Source organism: Barbus barbus (assembly GCF_936440315.1).
Source record: "Barbus barbus genome assembly, chromosome: 6".
In the NCBI taxonomy this organism is placed as follows: domain Eukaryota; kingdom Metazoa; phylum Chordata; class Actinopteri; order Cypriniformes; family Cyprinidae; genus Barbus; species Barbus barbus.
This window is the reverse complement of record NC_136734.1, coordinates 11,050,538-11,071,145: the sequence shown is the minus strand read 5'-3', so window position 1 is coordinate 11,071,145 and position 20,608 is coordinate 11,050,538. Positions and strand designations below refer to the sequence as shown.

The following is a 20,608-nucleotide window of genomic DNA, read 5'->3' as shown; positions in this document are numbered from 1 at the left end:
TTTTGGTTGTTCACATATGCACATTACATCAGCCTGAGACAGCTTGACATTCTTAAACTACTGTAGGTGTTCAAATGGCCTGAAATGATGGATCCCTGAAAGAATGTTTTTACTCAGGTGGCTGAAACACCTGCCCAATAGAGAATGGTTCTGCGCAGCAAGAAAAAGTTCCATTTTACAAATTTTAGACCACTCAAGATGAACTAACCCTGATAAACAGTAGCAAAGATACATACACCATCTGTGTTGCACCCCATCCCACAGCTTTGGAGGCAGAAATAAGACCCTCTGTCCAGCGCGAGTTACGAGCATAAAATTCTTTCATCGAAGCTCCACCCTAGAGAGATAAATATCAGCAATGCATGTTGAGCTATCACTCAGGTGACATCACTAGATTGAAATAAAACTCCCTGAGGATTTGTCTTCAGAAATTACACATGCGTAAAATGCATATCAGAAACAGACAAATACATACTCAAACTGACTTTAAAGTACAAATTTAGGTCACCAAGGATAACAAAGATAAAACAAGAATGACAAGGATAATAATAATAATTTTAACAACACTTTACTCTTCCACTCTCCACAATCTCCTTCTGCAGGTCTGTAGATGCCAACACCAGAAGACGGATGGCCTGCAGGGTATTAACAATAAAATAAGTAGTAAGTACATATTTTAAGTGATATTACTCAGTACTTATTTGTGTAATTACAATGTAATGACAAATAAAGCAGCACATAATGTTTTAAAATAAAATGTAGCCTGATGCTGACGTTTGTAGATGATGTTTGTATTATTCACTGAATAAACATGTCATTGAAGTAAATAGAACAGAAAATGTTATTCTATCATCTATACTTCCATAAGTTTTAATCTTACCTTCATAAGATCAGTGCAGCTATTTAGAATTCTGGAAAAAACAAATAGAAGACAAAATGCATATAAACGAAAACATGAAAGCATTCTGTATGTTAAATGAGTGACAATTAAAAAAATAACAATTGGTTTTAAAAATTCAACTGGTTACCTCTCATTGACCTCCAGTCGGACTCCTGTTGTGTCCTTTCTGGTTTGACTCATCATTTCCTATACATCCAAACAATTATACAGTAACCATGATCAAAAAAACAGCATATAATAGGAAAAAAAAAAAGCATTTTAGGACAGAATATGAATAAGGCTATAAATAATTCCATGATTTTCATTCATTCAATCAATCAATCAATCAATCAATCAATCGTTTATTTGTTACTTTTTCAGGCCTAGAACTCCCTTTTTTCACTAGTATGTAAGTGATTTATGACTTTTTGTTTTGTAGCATTGATGTCCAAGCAGTTGCTAAATAAGAATGTTAAATGTTTATTAAATCAGCTTATGCATGTGAGCTTCCCTTAGATCCTGCAACTGCTTGTTCTTGGCTGGTCAGCCTCCTTGCAGCATCTTAACCATGCTTTCCGAGTGCCTATACAGTATGGTATGATGATTGCAAAAAAAAATCCATTCTGTGCATTCTGTGCACTAAGCGTAGAGCCCTGCCATGGGATACCATTAAAATGAATATTAGTTCAATAATTTACAGTTTTCACCTCTGATAATATAAATTATTAAGTTATAAACAGTTATTAAGAATTAAAGTTGCACACTGACTCGGAAGTACGCAGATGTCTTTTTGTCGAGTGCTGTTGCCATGATGAATCGTAATTTCGGAGCTCCACTAATCATGAATTTTCATAGTCGTGGTGCACACACTAAACTCAGAGTCAACGTACTCAAGAGTTGAATGAACTAACACAATTCAGCCATTCTGAAACCGAAAACCCTGAGTTTCCCATCTCATGGTAAATCAACTCAGTTTTCAAGTCAAGAGTTGGTTGAACCTCCTTACTGAAACGGGCCCCTGGTGATTGCAAATGAGTTGTTTGTGTCTCAGCCTTCTTTAGTGATATTGGTCTTTCTGACCATTTTGTTGAATTTTTCAACCTGGAATTATTATTTTCATTGTACCTATATCATGCACTGTTAAGTTTCGAGAGTGAAAATCAATTGATCAGACTGAATTTACTCCTGAAACTCCTGTTGTTTCACCTTTCACTGAACTGGGCTTAATTATAAATCATCACAGCTAAATAATGTGCTGGCTACAAACCTGGATTTATTTGCCCCTCTCAAGATTTGTGAAATCAAGTATACCCATTCTGCTCCTTGGTATAAAAACAATCTTCAATCAAAGAAGGACGATTGTCAAAAAATGGTGAGAAAGTGGTGTATTTCAGGCTTAAACAGTCACCATCTTGCTTAGAAGGACCTCCTTAGAGCTAAATTGAATCTGTTGGATCTGCTTATTTTGCATGTTTAATTCAGGAACATCAACACAATCCCAGACATCTTTTTTTTTGGTGGTCTGATCAAAGCTAATAATGATATTACATTGACAGCCTTGTTTCAGCTGTGTAATGAGTTTTTAGAAAAATTTTAATACCAAAATTGCTAATGTCCATAATCTTCTCCTACTTCTTATTCCAGTTTGTCCAATTTTTGGGGTAGTTAATTTTTTAATTTTGTGCAACCTGACTTTGCTTCACTTGTTACAGTGGTTTGATGTATGACAACTACCACTTTCATGCTTGATCCCCTACCTACAGGCTTGTTTATGTCTTGTTTTGAGCATCTGAGTTCAGCACAACTGGTCCTTGTCCTGGTATTGTTCCAGCTGCAGTAACAATTACTGCTGTTACCTCTGTACTTAAGAGGCAAAACTTAAAACTTGGATAATTTAAATAGCTACTGACCTATTTTAAATCTAGCACCCCTCGGGGCTCATATACTTTCATGACTTAATGAACAAGAAAATCTTAACATTTTGTGACAGTATAAAAACAAATACTCTGCAGTATACTGAAAACTATTACCAAAAACAATTTCATTGTTAACTTGAACTTGTGACAAAATAATGGAACATAGGACTCAACTTGGCCTTAAGACTAGAGACTTGACCAGTGACAAAACTTTACTTGGACAGTACAGCAGATATTTGCGAATATGTCTATAGTTTGAAGTTTCAATGTAATATGAGTAAATCTGCACAATATGCTGCAATAAAAAAGTTGTCATAATCCAGGAAGGTTTTAAACAGCTAATAAATCATGTTGTACCCTTTCTACTCACATCAATTCTCCTAACAGCCTCCTCAATAGCAGCAGAGGTAGCAGCCATCTCTTTATCCACCATGTCACCCAGCTCTTCCTTACCAACATCTATGCCTTTTGGCCTCAGATCCTGTACAAGGAAAAAATAAATAAAGGAAGAAAAGAAAGAAAAACGAGAATTAAAAAAAAGATAGCTTAGATGGTACAGTAGAGCTACAAAAAAATTCCAATATTTGTCAGCCTTCAGATGGTATATAATATATCTTATGTCTTAATTGTAACGGTCATGGCCTTTTATTTGTGTTTCTTTCTGTTCCTGTTCTCCTGTATTGTTTAGTTCCTTTGACCTAGTTTCTCATGTTGTCTTGATTAGTTTATTCTGTTCACCTGTGTTCTTTAAGTCAGTCATTAGTCCCCCTCTTTGCTTTTATATACATACTTGCTGTTATGTTCTGTTCCTTGCCGGTTACTCTCGAGGGAGTTGAATGCGCTCTGCATTCATTGCTTATTTCTTGTGAGGGATAAGCATGAATTGAACGTGCTTGACTCACAAGGAGACGGCTTTTTCTCATCATGATGCATTCGCGGGCCTACTGAGGGGGAAGTGTGTAATTCACCATTTACCCGAGTTTGTAGTTAGCATTTACATGACTGCTTTCGCCTTTCGTGTGAGTAGTGACGCATTCGCAGCAGCGGTTTCCATTCTCGCTTGATTTCCGAGGTAATCTAGCACATGGCCGGAGCATGTTTATCTCCCGCGGGAGCTGAATGCACGCTGCACGTTGCGGTTGCAGTGAGAATTGTCTGCCCAATGCCCACGATTCGCGGTTGATGGGCAGAACATCAAATGGACCTAACGGGAAATAATTTCCCTATCAGTAATTTCCTTCTGACCGAGGTTAGGCAGGAGCCTCCTGAGCCTGCATTGCAGTCTCTCATGCTGACCTATGTTTTTGGTTAGTTTCTATGTCTCATAGATCTATCTACTGATGGTCTGGACCCAAGTGTTCTTCAGACTTCACCTTCAGAATACAGTGGGGAAAAATATTATTTGATCCCCTGCTGATTTTGTACGTTTGCCCACTGACAAAGAAAGGATCAGTCTATCATTTTAATGGTAGGTTTATTTTAACAGTGAGAGACAGAATAACAACAAAAAATCCATAAAAACGCATTTCAAAAAAGTTATAAATTGATTTGCATTTTAATGAGTGAAATAAGTCAAATAATCAAATATCAAATAATTTTTCCCCGCACTGTATATCCGTGAACTGGAGTCATGGTGAGTCATGGTCACAGGAGCCATGGTGGGTGAGTACGATCCATTTCATCTCTCTATTACTAGTTTTATGTGGATTCACTGACTAGCTTTTCTTAGTTAATGCAGCCTAAAGTAGATCCCTATATAGACAGTAGACAGCAAAACAGCTTACTAAGTTTTGGAATGGAGCTTGTGTGCTTGCAATTCCTCACCTGTCCTATTCTAAGAATCTTCTGCACCAATGCTTGAATCGATGTAGGATCAGCCCCCTTTAGAGATGCTTTTGATTTAAGGTTCCTAAGATACTGCAGGCTCTGGGTGGCACAACTCTTACAGTGGTCTGTCAAACCTATAGATAGACATGCATATACACACAGTATGTTGACACAAATATACACCTTGGAAGTTCTATAAAAGGAAGTTTCATGAGAATATGTTCAGGTTCATATTTAACCCCAAAAGAAAGATAAAAAGCTGTTGTTGACACATAGAATCTGTCATTGGGAACCAGTTCTGCACTCATGTCCTGTTCCACTCCACCTCTTTCAACCATACTTTCAAGTCTACACCTTTTTCCAATAAATAAAATAAAAAGGCAAAAAGGCAGACTACCTCACAAATTATACATCCAGCATGATTCAGTACATCTTCATGCCTTACAAAAATATAATTTAAACCATACTGATAGCAAATGTGTAGGAAATTATATAAATGAATTCAAATACTGATATAATATAATATTGTGAAAAAAATACCTTGATATATTAATGTGATTGTATCAGCAAAGCCCTAATAAAATACTGTACAATTTAAATAATATTTATCATTTTTGTTTTACAAACAATGAGAATTACATAATGTCTGCAATACAGTAATGAGTTTAAGAGCTTAATCGTCATGAAATAATGCCATGCTGCAAAAAGTATTAAAGGTCCTCTTAATGTTAAAAATATCTATTATTTTATTTAATATATTAAATAATTAATATTAATTATATTCTTTTATCAAATAAAATAAAGTAAAATAAAAATAAATAAATATTTTCTTTTGGCTTTGGAGTAAAATGCCACCTGAACATGTTCTTAACAGGTTTTTTGAGATTCAGCCGCCCCCCCCCCCCCCCCCCCCCCAAAAAAAAAAAACCATGCACATAACAAAACACTTTCCATAATCTATGGCAACAGAGCTGTGGGTTTGTGCATATGCAAGTGTTTTCAACAAAGTGTATTTTTTATAATTGTGTGCTCTTACGGTCAGCGTCGTCAGTAGGGGCCATGTTTGCCGTTGCACTTCCACTTATTATTGTGTCAGCAGTAAGATGCGAAAACTTGGTAAGAGCCCTAACAAGACTCCCAGCATCTGAACCAAAAACAAAGGAAACTAGAAATAACATACAAGCATAAAAAGTCTATGCAAACATACACACAAACAAATTGTTGAATGAAAGAGGGAGAGAGAGACTGAACATACCCCTCATACTCTTCACATACTCAGAGTGGCCCACTTGCACCTTATCAATGGAGTTGAGCGTAGCCTCTGCTCGGCTAATGAGGTAATCTAGTGACAGTCAAGTTTATATTTAACTAAAATTAGACCATCAAGTTGATATTTAACTAAAATCAGACCATTCAGTTAACATGTAAACAACTGTTACATAAAATGTAATTTTGATGAGTGGCACTACCTGGGGAGCTGGAACAGCTGATGTGCAGGGGGTCATCTAGTGTAGCAACAGCATGCTGAATGATGTTCTCGGCCTCAGTGACTGTCGCCTGCAGCAGTGCAAACTGCTCATCCAGCAACTTCTGCTGCAGCTGCTCTTCATGACTTAACTACAAACACATCGAACAAAGCTACCTGATCACAATGCAAGTACATGGGTAAAAAGCTACAGTAGACCCAAAATAGGGATGCCAATTTTCAGGAATTCCAAAAATCTATTTCCATTCAAATTAACATTAACAGTAATACCGCAATATGCATGTGGAGAAAATGTCATATCCAAGTAATAGCAATGGCTGCAACAATACATGTATCTGTGCACCGAAAATAAAGGGCTTTTGGTATGGTACACACAATGGGCCTCAAGTTCAAGTTTAAAAGTTTATTATAAGCCCAGAGGGCAATTTTTGGTGCAGCATCAAGTTTGTTGACATATCATTCATGAAACATTCGTAAATATAGGAGTAAATTCTGAGTAATTTGCACGTAAAACAGACCTTCCTGAAAACTCTCCTCTGGATTCACAAACGCTTCTTAAACTTCCGATTTGATAGTTAAACATGCTTATGTTAATGAATTCCAATCATTTGTAAATAGGGCGCTCGTGCACACTCATTCACAATTAGCGTAATCCCTGCCTCTGATTGCAGCTATGCAAACTGCGTGTCCAGGAACGCAGTGGAATATTCTGGTCTACCTTCTCAGGTTTGGCTCCAGTATATAGCATAAATGCAAAAAAAATAAAATATATATATATATATATATATATATATATATATGCCTAACAATAAATATTCAATTATGCATGTTCACAAAAGCGTTTTTAGCCAGCTGAAAAATGTCAGGCGCTCTTCTTAAAACGACCAGCTGGTGGTGCTTGAAAAACGATTTGGTGGCACAGCGTTTTTCCAACTAAGATGCTTTGGTTGCTATGATGTGGAATATCCATGGCAGTAACGTATTACTAGTATTTTTGAAGAATATTACTGAATATAAAACCAGCAATATTAACTTCTCTATTGTTGTTCAATTGTTGTACAAGTATTTGTCCCGTCACTCCTCCATTGATTGGACGGCTGGGTAAAAAGTGATCGTGACAAGCGCTGCGTTTACCCAAAGCCAAACAGTTTATTAACTCTCAGCTACAAAAAAAATAAAAAAAATAAAAATAACAGAGCAAACAAACTTGTAAAATATTAAGATGGCAGTGCATCAAAATTCAGTGTCATCAGTTTACCAAAAAGAGCACAGAATGTTTTAAGCACCATTTATACGTGGTAGGGAGCAGGTGTACATTTCTGACTGGCCACTTGATGGCAATATAATGCAACACATGAAATTGACTCTAGGAAACTAAACAACCATTTGTCCAACTGACAGATTGATGCAGTGTTTTTGTCTGATTTACCATCATAGTCCATGATGAGTCAGGTATCTTTAGAAACACAAATGGCATTCTGAAATTGTATGTCTGCAATGCTTTGGCATATTCTGTCAGGTACTCCCAAAGTTTCAGCACCACCTTGTGGTCACCTATTACTATGAAATTTCAAAATTGTGCCTATTGTCATGACACTGGTCTTGATAGATTCCACTTGTCATGCCGAGAATAGTGATACCAATTATGCCATATTTGGCTGAACTTAAAGGGTTAGTTCACCCAAAAATTAGCCCATGTTTTACTCACCCTCAAAGCATCCTAGGTGTATATGACTTTCTTCTTTCAGACGAATCCAATCAGAGTTATGTTAAATTATCCTGGCTCTTCCCAGCGTTAGAATGGGAGTAGGTGGGTGTTTTTGTTCAACAGTCCAAAAGTAGTAAAATAAAGTGTGCGCATCCATAATAAAACATGCTCCAGAGGAGTGAATAAAGGCCTCCTGTAGTGAATCGATGCGTTTTTGTAAGAAAAATAGGGCCTGTCCATATTTAAAATGTTATAAACATTTTTATCTCACTGCCACTGACTGTCATACATGCAAGTCATTCTGGGAGGATGACGTAGGACTTGCGCACACGCCTGTGAGACATGCTAGACTCGCGAGTTTGTTTACAGGAGCAAAGGAAGCAAGGAGCTAGGATAATTTTTAATATAACTATAACTAATATAGCTGAAGAAATAAATACACCTAGGATGTTTTGAGGGTGAGTAAAACATGGGCTAATTTTTTATTTTTGGGTGAACTAACCATTTAATGTCCATTTTCTTACCGTTGGTTCAATTTTCATCAAATTTGACTAAGAAATTCCTTAGTACTACACAAGCAAAAAGGGATACATTTTGCGTTGATACAAACGGTATCATTTAACACATCAACAAATTTGATAACATAATGCCATAATAAACTGATTGTGATGGAATATTTCTGCAATGGTAACAAATACTGAGAACAAACTTTGTGTGTGATAATTGCCACAACAAGGAGTTACAGGACAACCATCAAATTATGCCAGAGGTGGAGTATGGATCCTCCTTTTGATCGTATTGATTATATCTGTTATCATATTAAAAAGGTGTGCCGTACATCATAAAGAAACACATGTAACGCATGTAGTACTAACATATATAGTATTATCATGGCTATATTTTTCATAAGATTTTAAGAACACTTGCACTCAATAAAAATAATAATTCGTAATTATAACTGTTTGCAATAATAATAAAAAAATTCTTACAGGACAGTGTAGAGTGATAGGAATGCAAGTCAAAATTGAACCTGGGTCTCCCTTTAGCTAACAACGCATATACATGGTGTGGCAGAATAAACTCCTGTTGTTTGATGGGTCGATTTAGAATTTAATTGTTAAAGAAAGAATCAGGATGCAACTATGGGTAATTTTTTCAACTCTATTCAGATAGATAGATAGATAGATAGATAGATAGATAGATAGATAGATAGATAGATGCGGTTGTCAAGGTTTTCTGGGTGGTTGCTAGATGGTTTCAAGCGGGTCTGGATGACTGCTAAGGCGTTGCGTTACAGTGTTAAACTCTATACATTATAAACTGTGACTTTGATAACCGTTTAATTTTCAAAACAATTGCAGTGAATTTGGCACGATACAGATCAATCCATCACTTTATTAGCAGAAGACAAAAGACAAAAATATCTTAGATAGGCACTCAAAAAAAAAAAAAAAAAAAAAACTCTGTTTCTGTTTAAAAACTCCTGAGTAAAATTCTGAGTAAAAAAACTCCACTTCTGTTTAGAGATTTAGATCTGTCCATACCTTCTCTTTGAGTTTGCCTTGTAGTTCTCCAAGCTCCCTGATGGTCCTGTCTTGCTCCTGCTGTAAAGAATACTCTTTCAGCTGAGCTTCCTTCATCAGGGTGGAGAGCTCAGCATCTTTCTTACTTATAGACTGCGTTAGTCTATCCTTTTCTGTCTGAAGTGCAGCCATAGAGCTGTTCAGCTGCTCTCCTGCCTAAAGGAAATACATACATATATTTATTTATTTATTTGCGGTATGTATGTATGTATGCGTTGTGTTTTTAGAAATAATATACAGTTGCTGTATCAATCTACAGGCAATGTAAAAAAATGAATTAAGAACGCTATGCAAACATACAGAAACTGCTCCAGCAGCGGGGAAGATAAACAGGCATTAATTAGCATTATTTTAATGTTTAGTTTTTACCTAAAACCTTCCCTGTTGAGATGGTGAAAAACAAATGTAGAATTTCATACAATGGAGTACATTTCATACAGAGAGCACATTTTGCAATGCTGAAACATACACCTTGAACGTGGCTGGGACCACACCCACAGGAAAGCACTCTTGGCAGAATGCCACCACTGAACCAAAAGGTCACTCTCTATGCCATGACATAAGTAACCACCACTTTAAAAGCACAGAGCCTCCTATTAGGGGGCACTTCCATTCAAAATTTTAATTTGGAATGAAAGACAAGAACCAATCAAGGATCTCCGTTCAAAGGCAAGACAAAGTTTCCATATTTCCAGCCGGGGATGCCTCAAGCTTTGCCAAGCTTGGAAAGAGAGATATTTTTGGCACCAAGCTTGGAAAGAGAGATCTTTTTGGCACCAGTGAAAATCACTCTGCATCCCTCCCAATCAAGACATCTTCTCTTTGACCTTTTGCCATTACAAGAAAGGTTTCTCCTCCAAATAGAAGTGAGTCAATTTACCTCACTTCTATTTGTATTACATAGATTTTCTTAAACAGGGCCATGAAGTGTCCTCAGTAAAGTAATAATTAGAAGTCTGGGCCTTTTTCATAATCTCTGTCTTCACCAGCTTCTAAAAGCACTTCATAACTAAAATATGTACCATAACATTTCTTAGGCACTAGAATCACTGAGACCCTACTGCTTTTACGATGTTTAAAAACGGTCCTCCATATCAAGGTTATTATAGTTTGGAATTTTTAATTTCATTTTATTTCAATATCGTTTTTAAATTTGATATAAAATTCAGTTTAGTTTTTTGTTTAGTTTGATAAATTATTAATTTAGTTTGCATTTTGTGAACATTTCTATTTAGTTATTATATAGTTTACATTCAGTTTTAGTAATTAAAGTTTAGCAGAATTAACTTATACAATTCGATATCTGCTGATAGCTGCCTTCGAACAGTCCCGTGCTTATTTATGCTCACGCTCTGTGTTTTATTTTTAATGCTTCTACAGGACCAAAAGCTACATATACACTGCAGGTTTCAGGAAAGGCAATCACACTTAACAGTAAAGGCTTTGAATATGTTCTTTTCATTTATGAAGAATTATAAGCATGTATCTGTAGGCTATATGATGTGTGTAGCAATATTAGATGTTAGACAGCCTAACACGGGGCACCACTAAATGCAGTGATTTTAGATTTAAGTAGCACCACCAGTGTAATGGCGTTGAACTTAAATATTAATATTTAAAAAGTGAAAAAAAGTCGTGAAAGTCGTGACGTATTGTCAAGTATGGTGACCCATACTCGAAATTGGTGCTCTGCGTTTAACCCATCCAAGTGCACACACACAGCAGTGAGTAGTGAACAAATGCACACACACACACACACACACCCGGAGCAGTGGGCAGCCATGCCTCAAGGGCACCTCAGTCGTGGTATTGAGGGTGGAGAGAGCGCTGTACATTCACTCCCCCCACCTACCTTTCGATTACGAGTCCGACTCTCTAACCATTAGGCCACGACTTCCCCGCATAGGCTTGGTCATACTATTTTTTTACAGGGCACCAGACAAGGAATTGCACCTTGACAATAAATAAAAATAATGGAAGAATGTTGAATAAATAAAAGTTACATTTAAATTATAGGAAGTTGTAGTCTGACCAGTCTGAAGGATTTGTGAGATATCGTTAACTTGTAGAGCCTTTTCACTGTATTATCAACACAAGGAAGACAAGTGTAATAAAAGGGGTTTTATTAACAAAAGGGATAGACAAGAGTAATTAACAACGACTAAATGGATACAATGAATGGATAAAGTGAAAAAGATTGATTAATGCAAGTGACTGAGTTGGATGTTACTATGGACATTATCTTATGGAAATATAAACTGAAGTTTCCTAGAAGTAGTAAGGTAAACCTTATTCTAGTTTCAACAAATAAATCAAAAGATTATTTGTTATAAATTGACATCAGTTTTATAGAATCTAATGCAAATTATATAATCATACACTGACAATACACTAATGCCAACAGTCTCTGGAAAGAGGTTTGGAAAGAGTGATACATTTACGTTCTGCCTGGCCATGTACTGAGTCTAGGCGGCGACGTCTTCCACTTGTCGTTGCAGTGGAAGTAAAGGAGTTGGATCCGTTTCACAGTCTTGAACACAAAGCACTGGTGGATAATGAATGCATGTGAAGACGTGTCTTTCCTCTGTGTCTTTGGCCACAGGTCAAAACTGTGAGGGGAATTTATGTTCATTCACACTTTGATAAGAGTTAGGGAGAACAAAGCAGTTTCTGGGTGGGGGTTTCAGTATGATAATGTTAACCCCCCTCTCCAAAAGGTAAAACTGGTTTGGTCAGTCTGAGGTAGTGAGTAATTGTTCACACTTAGGTCTCAAGAATGAAGAACTGTGATCAGTGAAAGACCATATGGTGATTGGATCAGTCTTTGATCCATGAAATGCTGACATCCTTATCCTTCCACAAACTATTTGACAAAAAGTTTGAGGGAGACTAAGGCAGTTCCTTCATGGGGGTTACATACAGTACAGGATTACAGGATTTCACTGATCACAGTTCTGTATGTTAATGTTAACCCCCCTCTCCACAAGAGGTAGTGTTTTTATCTTAAAACAAAAGGCATCCTTTGTTTTCCACAGCACCTCAAATCAAATCAAATCACTTTTATTGTCACATCACCACAGCACGTGTGCCTTCGTGAGTGAAATTCTTGAGAGCGTGCTCCAGACACTGCAGAAACAATTTACATATAGACAATTTACATATAAACAATTTACATATATACATTACCATACATACGTACAGACTTATACAGATGACAATGTGTAATATACACATACATATACTCAGTACACATAGTGTACTATTAGACAGACATACAGTTACCGATACACATTATACACAGTATGCAGTACACATTCTACGTTATATACACACAGTAATATGCGAGATGCAGCAGATTATATATAAACCGGATGTGCAAATGTCATGGATGTGCATTGGATGGTATCCAGTGCTGGCAAAAAGATTGTTGTATTTGTGCAGTAGTGTACTGGTAGTCCAGTTTGAACTGTATGGAATTAAAGTGCAGTGCGTGGTATATTGTAAAGTGGGAGTGTGCTGTAGGGTGTATTAGTTTTTACTGTTCATTAGCCTGATAGCCTGAGGAAAAAAGCTATCCCTCAGTCGGCTAGTGCGGGATCGGATGCTGCGGAGACGTCTTCCTGATGGCAGCAGAGAGAGCAGTCTGTGGGACGGGTGGCTGGAGTCACTGATGATCCTCCGGGCTTTCTTTATACACCGCCTGGTGTAGATGTCCTGAAGGGAGGGAAGCTCACCTCCAACAATGTGACGGGCAGTTCGCACGACCCTTTGCAGAGCTTTGCGGTTGCCAGCAGTGCTGTTTCCAAACCAGGCGGTGATGCAGCCTGTCAGGATGCTCTCCACAGTGCAGGTGTAGAATGATCTGAGGATGCTGGGGCTCATTCCAAACTTCCTCAGCCGTCTCAGGAAGAAGAGGCGTTGGTGTGTCTTCTTCAGCACTGCATCTGTATGAGCGGACCATGTGAGATCCTCAGTGATGTGAACACCGAGGAATTTGAAGCTATTTACTCGCTCCACAGGTGTCATGTCGATGGTGATGGGTGTGTGTTCTCTGCTCTGTCTCCTGAAATCCACCACCAGCTCCTTGGTCTTGTCGATGTTGAGTGAGAGGTGGTTCTCTTGACACCATTTAGTCAGGGTTCTCACCTCCTCTCTGTAGGCCGTCTCATCGTTGTCAGTGATCAGGCCTATCACCGTTGTGTCGTCAGCAAATTTGACGATGACGTTGGAGCTGTGTGTTGCTGTACAGTCGTGTGTGTACAGGGAGTACAGGAGTGGGCTGAGGACGCAGCCCTGAGGAGCACCAGTGTTGAGGGTCAGCGGGGATGAAGTGTTGTTGCCCATTCTGACCACCTGACATCTGCCTGTCAGGAAGTCCAGGATCCAGCTGCACAGAGATCCGTTTAGTCCCAGCCTGACATCAAAATATAACTTTCCACGTGTTGGATGGAAAGGAGTCCTTAACCGCTGTTCACTACAAGTGGTTTATGCACATTTGTTCAAAACAGCCTAGCAGATTCTTCACAAGATGTATGCAAACTGCACATGTTTTGTATTGTTTACAGCAGTGGTTCTCAAACTTTTTTGGTCGTGCCCCCCCCTTAAACATGTAAAAAAAAAAATCAGGTACCACCCCCCACATCCCACCTTGAGACTATCAAAAAAATTTACAAAACTTTGACAAAAATGTTTTTTTTTTTTTTTTTTTTTTTTTTTTTAAACCTACAGGGAAAAGAAAAAAAAACTACTGCATCACTTGAAACATTGAAAAACAGCATAGAGAAAATAACTTATTCACTCTGTTATTTTTTGTGGGTGTTATGCTGTCCGCTAAGGCAGGGATTCCCAAACTTTTCAGCCCACGACCCCAAAAATGACTGTGCCAGTGACTCGTGACCCCCACTATCCTCGGAGGTGGTTAAAATATACAAAAGTTACGCGCAACGCGAACGCACCGATAGGCCAATCCAAATACGAGCATAATGACAACACAAACGAACTGTCTAACAACCATATAATTTTTTATAGTAATTTACTCATTTGTTTAATTTCAACATTAACCTCACCTAATGAGATGAGTGGGCACAATGCTTGGAGCACAGAAAGTCCATTCTTGGTTTAATTTTGGAGACCGCGTCTCGGAGATCATCCTCCATGTTCAGTCGCGACCTGTATTTATTTTTAATGTACATGAGTGCCGAAAAAGTCTTTTCGCGCCGTTAGGTAGTGCAAAACGGCATCAGTAGCTGAATCAGTAGCATCAGTAGCTCGACTGAAATCTCAACTCAGCCAACATCTTGGAATTGAACACTGTCTTCAAGGTTCAGTCGCTTGACAGTTAAACCAATGCATCCTCCAGGTCGAATGTCAGATGATTTGCCCTCGTTACAGTGAATGGTGATCTTATCCAGTCATATTGTTCTGGAGCTGTTTCCTCTGGGAAATACCTGTTAAATTAAATGTATGGTAACCTGTATGGTAACCCTTACTCGGAATTAGTGCTCTCCATTTATCCCATCCCTGCATTTATCCCACACACAGCAGTGAACGCACACCCAGAGCATGCTGCGGCGCCCGGGGATTCACAATTGGGGGTTCGGTTGCTCAAGGGCACCTCAGTCGTGGTATTGAGGGTGTAGAGAGCACTGGTTATTCACTCCGGCCACCTACAATTCCTGTCGGTCCTGAGACTCGAACCTGTGACCTTTGGGTTATGAGTCTGACTCTCTAACCATTAGGCCACGACTTCCCGTGATAGACCTCTTCACTGTTAAAACTCAGTTCATTTTCCTCCATGAATTCGTCCAGCTCAAGTTTTCTCTTGAATGCGTGGATTTTATCGTTCAGTGACATGATGTTTGTGTTTTCACCTTGCAACGACATATTAAGTCCATTTAGTTTTTCAAATATGCAAGCCAAATACGCTAGCCTGGTTAACCAGTCAGGATCAGTGAGGTGGTCAGCAAACTGGGTCCCATGCTCCATCAGAAATAAGAGCACTTCGTCCCCCAGCTTAAACAGGTGGCTGAGCACATTCCCTCGAGAAAGCCACCTGACTTCTGTATGGAATAGCAAGCACTCACACTCCGATCCCAGTTCGTTACAGAGAGTGTCAAAAAGTCTGATACTGAGTGGACACGCTTTTATATAGTTGACCATTTTTATCGAAGTCTCAAGAACACGTTTAAGTTCTGGGTCAATTGTTTTTCAAGAGCTTCTCTGTGTATAATACAATGCATGAATTTTACGTGAGGCGCCACTTGTAAGACTCTTGCTTTAAGACCTTTCTTTTTCCCCAGCATCGCTCCAGCACCATCTGTACACACACCGATGCACACGCTCCAAGACAGTCCATCTTCTTTTAGTTTGTTGTCAAGTTTTGTGAAAATGTCCTCACCTGTGCGCTTTCCCTCCAGTGGGGTGCAAAACAGAATGTCCTCGTTAAGTTTTCCGTCAAAACTGTATCTGACGAATACAACCAGCTGGGCAGAGTTTGATTCATCTGTGGATTCATCTAACTGTAAAGCAAATGAGGTTTCCCCGATCATGTGTGGCTTTTTTGCCTGTGCAATTAAATATGCCACCTCATATGATGCCTGTTGAGCTTTGGCGGGGATTGTTGTTTGTTAATTTAGGACTTTCTTTTGGCCTTGTAACTCTCTCTCCTTTCACCGGAAAAAATCTACTGGTTTAGCAGCAAGAGAGGGTTGCTTGGTTTTCAAGTGTCGTAGCATTCTTACAGGCTTTAGGCTTTCATGTGCAAGCACCTCAGTGCACACTACACATTGGGGATGTTGTACTTCGTTGACAATGACGCATATGAATCCATACTGATAAATTCCTGTCGATATTTTTGACACCTAGAGTAAGGCTGATCCGACTGCTTATGGATGTCCTCTTTATGTACACTCTTTCTGTACCTAAGGTCAATGGCCTTTCTGACAGGTGCTCCTCCGCTTTCCTCTTTGCTGGCCTCCCTGCTTTGTCTTTAGTCGATATTAAACAACGTTTCATTTCAACAGAAATAATCTCATAAGCCTAAAGCAAAAAAAATTACTTACGTGCACATGTCGGAATGTTTAACATGGTGCTGTAAATTGATTTGCTGCAACTGATGCTATTGGTGTGTCGTTAATCTGTTGTAATAACCTCAGGGGTCGCAATCGAACGGAAAGAAAATCGAAAGGCTGATGGCTTTTTTATTTTCATGTTTTTTTTTTTAAATGTAATTATTAACTACTTTAAATCTTTTGTTAGTTATGGATAAAATATGCTATTTCCAAAAAAAAAAAAAAAAGTTTATTTGATTTATGGAAATCATCTGGAGTCAGTGCATCAAGAGTCAGCACACTCAGACGTGTGCACTCAGTCAGTGCATCAAGAGTCAGCACACTCAGACGTGTGCACACTCAGACGTCTTCAGGAAAAGGGCTACCAAGCCACTTCTGAACCAGAGACAACGTCAGAAGCGTCTTTCTTGGGCTGTGGAGAAAAAGAACTGGGCTGTTGCTCAGTGGTCCAAAGTCCTCTTTTCAGATGAAAGTAAATTTTGCATTTCATTTGGAAATCAAGGTCCCAGAGTCTGGAGGAAGAGTGGAGAGGCACAGAATTCATGTTGCTTGAAGTCCAGTGTGAAGTTTCCACAGTCAGTGATGATTTGGGCTGCCATGTCATCTGCTGGTGTTGGTCCACTGTGTTTTCTGAAGTCCACAGTCAACGCAGCCATCTACCAGGAAATTTTAGAGAACTTCATGCTTCCTTCTGCTGACAAGCTTTATGGAGATGCTGATTTCATTTTCCAGCAGGACTTGGCACCTGCCCACACTGCCAAAGGTACTAAAAGCTGGTTTAATGACCATGGTGTTACTGGTTTAATGACCATGGCAAACTCGCCTGACCTGAACCCCATAGATAATCTAAGGGGTATTGTCAAGAGGAAGATGAGAGACACCAGACCCAACAATGCAGATGACCTGAAGGCCGCTATCAAAGCAACCTGGGCTTCCATACCACCTCAGCAGTGCCACAGACTGATCGACTCCATGCCACGCCGCATTGAGGCAGTAATTAAAGCAAAAGGAGCCCCTACCAAGTATTATAGAGTAAATTACATTTAGTACATATAGAGTAAATTAACATACTTCCCAGAAGGCCAACAAACAATTCACTAAAATTGTTTTCTTTTATTGGTCTTATGAAGTATTCTAATTTGTTGAGATAGTGAAGTGGTGGGTTTTTGTTAAATGTGAGCCTCAATCATTACAATTAAAAGAACCAAAGACTTAAACTACTTCAGTCTGTGTGCATTGAATTTATTTAATACACGAGTTTCACAATTTGAGTTGAATTACTGAAATATTTGAACTTTTCCACAACATTCTAATTTATTGAGATGCACCTGAAGCTTCTCTATTCTTTTTATTCTTTTTGTATTCTTTTTATTTATTATGCAATTAACAAAAAGCAAAAAAGAGACTCTAACACTAGCTTGCTCTATTCTTTTTCTATTCTGTCTATTTTCTTTTTATTTATTTTATTTATTTTATAGAATTATACGTCATCTAAAGGCTGGATAAATAAGCTTTCCACTGATGTATGGTTTGTTAGCATAGGACAATATTTGGCTGAGATACAAGTAAAATCAGAGAAAAACAAATCTGGAATCTGAGGGTGCAAAAAAAAAAAATATATATATATTGAGAAAATCACCTTTAAAGTTGTCCAAACGAAGTTCTTAGCAATACATTTACTAACCAAAAATTAAGTTTTGATATATTAACGATAGGAAATTTACAAAATATCTTCATGGAACATGATCTTTACTTATCCTAATGATTTTGGCATTAAAAAAAAAAACATATAATTTTGACCCATACAATGTATTGTTGGCTATTGCTACAAATATACCCGTGCGACTTAAGGCTGGTTTTGTGGTCCAGGGTCACATATGACAGTCTCAAATGTCTGGAAGGAAAAAGCTTAAGGCTAGAAAGGTCGACATCACCTCCAGTTAATTTATTTGTCATGTGAGATGATTGCAATTCCAGACATTGAAGGCTGGACAACCTTCATAAACTGCACCTCAATCTACTGATGAGGCATCTGTCGAACTCCTCAACTGTTCACCCACCACCAGATCAGTCTCATATAAAGCAGGCCTAATGGTACTTAATGGTACAACAAATCTGTGATGCCTTAAAATGCTGTTTATGTAGGCAGTTCACTAGGTTTTGGAACAGAGCTAATGCATCTGGAAAGTTATATTAACATGGAAGATATACTATACCTTCTCAGAAGTCTGTAATAAACTCTTGACTTTCTGGATCTCTGCATTCTTCCCTTCAAGCTCCCTCCTCAGCTTATCCATATCAAACCTCTGTTCTTCAAACTAAAGTAGCAGGATAACATGTTACAATCAGTCTTTGGGGGCTGTTTCAGTTCAAGGGAAGAAAGACACGTATGCACACTTACCTTCATGTCTGATTCTTGTCTGACTCTTTCTACCTCAAAGGCTAACTGATGCTTAGTTCGTTCAATTTCCTCTTGAGTCTGTTGTGTGGCTGACAGCATCTTCACTGTGTCTGCACTCTACAAAAGAAAAATGACACATTCACAACTATATCATTTGAACACATTTTTTATATATAGAGAGGCATATTGTTTATTTAAACCAGTGCATTCTTTGTCATACCTTTCGGAGGAGTTCAGCATGATTGGCAACAAGTTCAGCATGCTTTTCCTTCAGTTTATTATAACGCAACTCTGTCGCTTGGGCTTTTTCTGTATACGAGAAATTACCATGAGAATCAGCTGCCACATTTTTGTTTAATTAAGAATATGTATGTACATGCAGCCCAGACTTACTTTCAGACTCAACAAAGCTGGTCTGCATACTCTCATGTTCAGTGTTGCGGCGGAGGAGGGCCTCTAACTCCATGCGTAATTGCTCATTCTCCACCAGGGCACGCTGCTTCTGCACACGCTGCTCCTCCAGTTCTGTCTCAAGATTGTTGATCTGTGACTTGAGCTGTGTGATATAGCGTTGAGCCTGAACACAGGGCAGAGGTGAAACAACAGACCACAATGGTGAGACCTTAGTACATACATAGTGCAGTGCATAAAAAAAGAAAATTTCTAGTGCAATGGCAGTGGAATAGTGACTCGCTTTCTGCTATTTGTGTTGCCTATGAGAAATATCAAACAGCAAACTCTCCAAAAGCGGAACAAAAGAACTACTCATTTGAACCATATCACATGGGCCATTTACACACAACGTAGGGCAAATTTAGAGTTTACAGGTGCATGTACTCACAGACCGATCTCTAGTGATAAGCCTTGAATTTGGTACCGAATTCTCAAAAATTTATCTGTGATTTAAACTAGTTTAAACATTGAAAAACAGTAAAAAAAAAAAAACATTGTGTCATAAAAAAATCTAAAAAATAAATAAAAAGTTAAAAAAAGTTCAAAAGACTTTCAATCCACAAATTACTAAATTTTACTATGGCTTTACTGTAGTATTAACACTATCTGTAACAATGGTATTTTGACAGTAATGTGGTATATTCATATTGAATGCTATTATATTATTAACAATGTATTTTGTATAATGGAATATAATTACAGTAATTTTGGTTATGAAACTATTTTTAGCATTTGTATTTATACTACTGTAAATGTGTTTAGGCCAAAATGTAACATTATTGCACTTATTTATGAAATACATGATTGTGATCTTAAACTTTAAGAGTATATGTAATTTATTTTACTTTTTAATTTCATACTGTCAGACTTGTGTTCCTGTCTTGTTTTGTGTTTTGCTCCCCTTGTGCCTTCCCTGACCTAGTTTCTCCCTCCATGTCCATATTTGGTGTTCCTGTTCTCGTTTGGTCCCCATTTAGTTCCATTTTTTCAGCTGTGTCCCGTAAACTCCTCGTTAAGTTCAAAGTTACTTAAGCCCTGTGTTTCCTTGTCTCCAGCGTCCAGTGTTATATGTCATCCCTGAGTTCCAGTGGTTGTATCCCTTAGTTTTGTTTGATTAAAGTCTCTGTTGAAGTATTCTCCTGCGTCACCTCGTTCCATGTTCTTCCCAGAGAGATTGTGACCCATAACATTTTTTAGTTACAATTTAAAAAAAAAGTGTTTTGAGTCAAACTGCTTTACATTACAAGCAAAACTTACCCCACAACACAACCCAGCGTTCAACCA

General features: G+C 38.2%; 1 protein-coding gene across 1 annotated transcript in view; it reads right to left on the bottom strand.

Moving 5' to 3' along the window:
• The window catches only part of hip1rb (huntingtin interacting protein 1 related b), a 74,699-nt gene that overhangs the window by 16,089 nt on the left and 38,002 nt on the right, over positions 1 to 20,608 (bottom strand). Inside the window, exons 14-27 of the mRNA XM_079419093.1 lie at positions 19,265 to 19,448; positions 19,092 to 19,180; positions 18,872 to 18,988; positions 18,687 to 18,788; positions 9,362 to 9,556; positions 6,093 to 6,240; positions 5,879 to 5,965; positions 5,660 to 5,767; positions 4,621 to 4,757; positions 3,167 to 3,277; positions 1,029 to 1,087; positions 881 to 911; positions 573 to 635; positions 237 to 337 (exon numbers count right to left, since the gene is read on the bottom strand). Of these exons, the coding sequence (XP_079275219.1) occupies positions 237 to 337; positions 573 to 635; positions 881 to 911; positions 1,029 to 1,087; positions 3,167 to 3,277; positions 4,621 to 4,757; positions 5,660 to 5,767; positions 5,879 to 5,965; positions 6,093 to 6,240; positions 9,362 to 9,556; positions 18,687 to 18,788; positions 18,872 to 18,988; positions 19,092 to 19,180; positions 19,265 to 19,448 (1,532 nt within the window). The remainder of the gene's footprint in view (positions 1 to 236; positions 338 to 572; positions 636 to 880; positions 912 to 1,028; positions 1,088 to 3,166; positions 3,278 to 4,620; positions 4,758 to 5,659; positions 5,768 to 5,878; positions 5,966 to 6,092; positions 6,241 to 9,361; positions 9,557 to 18,686; positions 18,789 to 18,871; positions 18,989 to 19,091; positions 19,181 to 19,264; positions 19,449 to 20,608) is intronic.